Here is a 5000-nt window from a genome sequence, read left to right as displayed (position 1 = left end):
GTGAGTGAGTGAGTGAGTGAGTGAGTTAGTGAGTGAGTGAGTGAGTTAGTGAGTGAGTGAGTGAGTGAGTGAGTTAGTGAGTGAGTGAGTGAGTGTGTGAGTGAGTGAGTGAGTGAGTGAGTGAGTGAGTGAGTGAGTGTGTGAGTGAGTGAGTGAGTGAGTGAGTGAGTGAGTGAGTGTGTGTGTGTGTGAGGTCCTCACCTGTACTCTCCTGTTTCAGAGGCAGGGCTCCTGACTGGTACAACAAGGCCTTCGGTCACCTGTGCTCCGCTGAGGCAGCGCGCATCCGAGACTCCTTCCACCCGCTGGACCCTGACGGGCCCGAGACCAAGATCTGAGCCACAGCCACAACCTGAACCAGAGCCTGAACCAGAAACAGAACCAGAACCAGAAACAGAAACAGAACCGGAAACCTGAACCACAACCTGAACCAGAAACAGAACCAGAAACCAGAAACAGAAACAGAAACCTGAACCACACCCAGAACTGGAGCCACAACCACAGCCAGGGAGGCACAGGCCCGCATCGGGGCTACGGAAGGACCAGAGTGTTCCGCTGTACGAGTCAATCCCATGATGCTCTCTGCCACCACTTCACCCCTCCCCCAGCCTGCGCTCGAACCCTCCGCTAGTGCCCTCCTTAGCAACGGAAACCGTCTCAGTAGTATTATTATTAATATTAATATTATTATTATTATTATTATTATTATTGTTGTTGTTTTTGTTTTTGTTGTTTTGTTTTTGTTGTTGTTGTGATGATCACATTCTACGATGTCTAGGACATTTCTACATTTCCAAGCTTCTGAGAAGCATTGCCCGTGTTCCTCATTTCATAAAACAGTGTATAAATACATAAAGTGTGTGTGTGTGCACCTCTGTGTGTAGATATGTGTGTAAGTACATATAAACTGTACATTCTGTAAATATGTTTATGTTTAAGGCTTATTAGGCAGGTTTACCTGCGGCCCCGCTCAGTTTGGCGCCCCCTGTCATATCAGTGTGGTATTACAGACAGCAGATCGCATGCTACACCAGCGCTGTTCCTGTCTGAATGCTGTTCTGCTCATTTGACTGAGCCCATTGGCAGTGTGTGTGTGTGTGTGTGTGTGAGAGCGAGAGAAAGAGAGAGAGAGAGAGAGAGAGAGAGAATGTGTGTGTGTGTGTGAGAGAGAGAGAGAGAGAGAGAGAGAGAGAGAGAATGTGTGTGTGTGTGTGTGTGTGTGAGTGTGTATGTGTGTGTGTGGTGTGTGTATGTGTGTGTGTGAGTGTGTGTGTGTGTGTGTGTGTGTGTATGTGTGTGTGTGTGGTGTGTGTGAGAGTGTGTGTGTGTATGTGTGTGTGTGTGTGGTGTGTGTATGTGTGTGTGTGTGTGTGTGTGTGAATGTGTGTGGTGTGTGTGAGAGTGTGTGTGTGTATGTGTGTATGTGTGTGTGTGTGTGTGTGTGTGGTGTGTGTATGTGTGTGTGCGTATGTGTGTGTGTGTGTGTGGTGTGAGTGTGTGTGTGTGTGTGAGTATGAGTGTGTGTGTGTGTGTGTGTGTGTGAGTATGAATGTGTGTGTGTATGGTGTGTGTGTGTGTGTGTGAGTGTGTGTGTGTGTGTGAGTATGAGTGTGTGTGTGTGTGTGTGTGTGTGTGTGTGAGTATGATTGTGTGTGTGTGTATGGTGTGTGTGTGTGTGTGTGAGTATGGTGTGTGTGTGTGTGTGTGTGTGTGTGTGTGTGTGTGTGAGTATGGTGTGTGTGTGTGTGTGTGTGTGAGTATGGTGTGTGTGTGTGTGTGTGTGTGTGAGTATGGTGTGTGTGTGTGTGTGTGTATGTGTGAGTATGAGTGTGTGTGTGTGTGTGTGTACATTTCATGGCTCTAATCATATTGGATGATGTTAAAGAGCGGAGAACAGGGTGTCTAAAGAGTTTTTTTTAATGAAAATATTAAAAAAACAATTTCCTCAGAGTATTAAAACATGTTATTTCTGTTTTTTTCCCCTCTCCTCTGTCTCTGAAACAAATGATCATTTATTTAGTCATCTGTTATTTGCAGGAGATACTTTGTGTTTAAGTAGCATTAAGATGTGCTCTCGCTGTTCAAATACCCTGCCCTAAAGTCCCCATCAGCATGACATGAGCACACCAGACACACTCAAAAGAGACAGGCATATACCCCATGAAACGTTATAGAAAACACATGGTTGAATGTGAAACAAGACAATGATGAAAATAAACATTTTATATTTATTGGATATGAACCATATAACATCAGCAATGATTAACCATGGAAAATAGCCTACGGTCTTTTTCAGACTATTTGGACTGCTTCATGGATATAATTAATCCAGTATTTCTACATTCACATTGAAAACAAAGTGAACCATTTTTAGACTCCGATAAATGGGAGATTTTAAAACGTCTATGGAATTATGAACACACATTCGTGAAAATGCAATCAAAAATGTGTTTAAAAATATGATTGCATTATGCCTACTCCAAATAATTTGTTTAAATTGCACAGTTTATTGACTGAAACGAAAACACAGCATTTTCGTTTCGTGTAGTTCCTGGAATAACCGTCACATCTGGTCCCAGAGCGATATGCCAACGGTCTCAACGGACTAGTTTCTCCATCACACTGCGCAGCTGCTGAAGCCATAGCGCAACACCGGAGCGCGCACTCTGTGTCCTGCGCCGTGCCCGTGAAAAGTGGCCGGCCCTGCGCGCACTGTCGCCTTCCTAACAGGCCGTGATTTATAATGCTGCAATCAGCACGGCCTCGAAAAGACAGCCGGAGAATTTCTGCTAGTTAAAATGAGGGTGTCTCATTACAAAGGAAACGAGACATATGGCATCACCATCTGCCTCAATTAATTTTTTTTTTAAACCGCGCTCCATACAATGCAGTACATTGTTTTATAATGTGTTTTGATTCCAATTGTCCACTGTAGCCAGTTTAGGGTCGGCTCCAGTTAAGGTTGCAATGGATTAAACGTTTTTTATCCTAATGTTGGTATTCGGGTAATCACATAATGTTGTCGCCTACGCTATAGCAAGCTACGTCTAGAGTACAGACGGCCAAATACATTCTCCTACTGGGAAACATTAACGAATTATAACACATTAGCCTACGTCACTCCTTCACAACAAATGTGAAAATGTAGCCAATTTTCAAAGAATTACACGGGACTGAATTCAACCCTTGTCTACTTTGAATACTCAAATCACGACCACAAGATCAGTAGTGTCCTACCGTTGGTGGTTTTCTTCACTGATAGTTAATCGATCGCTCAGGGTCGCTGATTGGTCAGAGGGGATGAATGGACACAGGCAGGCCTGACATCAAGAACAACACCTGTCAGGAAATTGTGCTATTCGCTGTTAGACATGGCGATTTTTACATTTCAAAAGAGAGGACACAAACAAGCGTGTCTTGACAATATTAAGCAGGAGCAGTTAAATCAGTGCTAGCGCGTAATTACATTTCAACTGATGGCTTCCCCCACTAGATGACACTGTTGAGCCACGAAACTGGCAGCAGACTCCCTGGAAATGAGAAACGGGAGAATAATTTCTCCTGAAGAGCGCAATATTGGATTAGAAACAATAATAATTAAAAAAAACGAAAAGGAACTCAAAACCATGGACACCAAAGGTCAGACAACTTTTCATTTTCCAATTACCGTGAACGATTTGTACACTCGCTCCTCTCTCGAGTTGCTTTGTGCGCATTTGGGCTTTAAACACACATCACTGATGCTCCAACAAACCGAGTAATCAATATCAATTCCCCCCGTTCTCTGAACAAACTGAACTCCCATTGTTAAGAATGCGCGCCGGCGGCAATGTGTCTTCATTTAAACAACGAACTGGCGTATCTTTGCAAAGTCTGAGGGATCCAAGAAGCGACGATACAAATGCCAGGAAATGAATCACAGAGACGCAGTCAAGTTTGTCTTCTTAATTAACTGATATGAATTGATATGTAGCCTATGCGTCCCTGTCGGTGTTGTGCAGGACTCTGTTAAACCTTTAAATTAAGAAGACTGTCAGCCTTATTGTGTTGGATATATATATATATATATATATATATATATATATATATATATATATATATATATATATATATATATATATATGCCTGGCAGAATTACGGATCCGATCGGGCCAGAGAGCGGGAGGGAGGTGAAGGAGGGGGGCGGAGATTAGCCCATATCGCGCAGATCTCACACCCTGCGCAAGGTGCCACAGATTCTATAGACTCACCAGACAAGCGACTCAGACCCTACTTCCCTCTGGTCATCTCGGCTGGTTTACGAGTACAACAGATTCCGAGTCGTAACGTGAGTTACCGGGGACGTCGTAGCCTACAGTAGAGAATAGAACTTTAACTGAACGAGTAGCGACATTTTGTCACTTATTGGAAAATTTTGCAGTGGCGGTGACATAGCTTCCACGCAATTTGCGGTTAGGTAGCTTAACGAATTAAGCCATTTAACTACTTAAATGGCGGGTATAGTGTTGTTACTAGTGTAGGCCCTACATGTTTTAAACCGAATTGAATTCTGCGTTCAGACTCGTTTCCGTTTTTTAAACGTCCGCGTAACGCTTTGGTGCCCTTGAAAACAACGCAGAGAGATGACTTTTCCTTCTTTGTTTTAACGTTGACCTTCAGACAGGGCTGCCACTGCAGAGACTGAGGCGAGGTGCGCTGCGTGGACCTGAAAGGGCAAAGCGAGCTGCGCTCATTATTAATTGATTCATTTGATCATTTATTCATCAATGACCTTATTGCGGCGATGCGGTTCGTTGCGGTTACAGCAGCCTGTCACGTGGGAAAAGCCGGATCCCGGTGTGATTCCCCGTTTCCGCTGAGCGCACACAGGCGAGCTCGTTAAAGCAACTCCCGCTTGGCTTGGCTTTTTCAGTGTTCCGCGCAAGCAGGTCTGCACACTCGGGGAAAACCGTAACTTTCGTTTAAAATGAATTTACTATTGCCGTGGTAGCAATAAAGAT

The 5000-nt window shown here is 44.1% G+C and overlaps 1 protein-coding gene across 5 annotated transcripts in view; it reads left to right on the top strand.

Moving 5' to 3' along the window:
- Positions 1-1190, top strand: part of stard13a (StAR related lipid transfer domain containing 13a) — a 70093-nt gene extending 68903 nt beyond the window's left edge. For all 5 annotated transcript variants that reach the window (XM_061247775.1, XM_061247776.1, XM_061247772.1 and 2 more), the window contains one exon: positions 221-1190. In XM_061247775.1, the coding sequence (XP_061103759.1) occupies positions 221-338 (118 nt within the window). In that variant the 3' untranslated portion in view covers positions 339-1190. The remainder of the gene's footprint in view (positions 1-220) is intronic.
- The last annotated feature ends 3810 nt before the right edge of the window (positions 1191-5000 follow it).

Source organism: Conger conger, chromosome 7 (assembly GCF_963514075.1).
Source record: "Conger conger chromosome 7, fConCon1.1, whole genome shotgun sequence".
NCBI lineage: Eukaryota > Metazoa > Chordata > Actinopteri > Anguilliformes > Congridae > Conger > Conger conger.
Note: the sequence above shows the minus strand (reverse complement) of the source record. Positions and strands in the feature narration are given on the sequence as shown.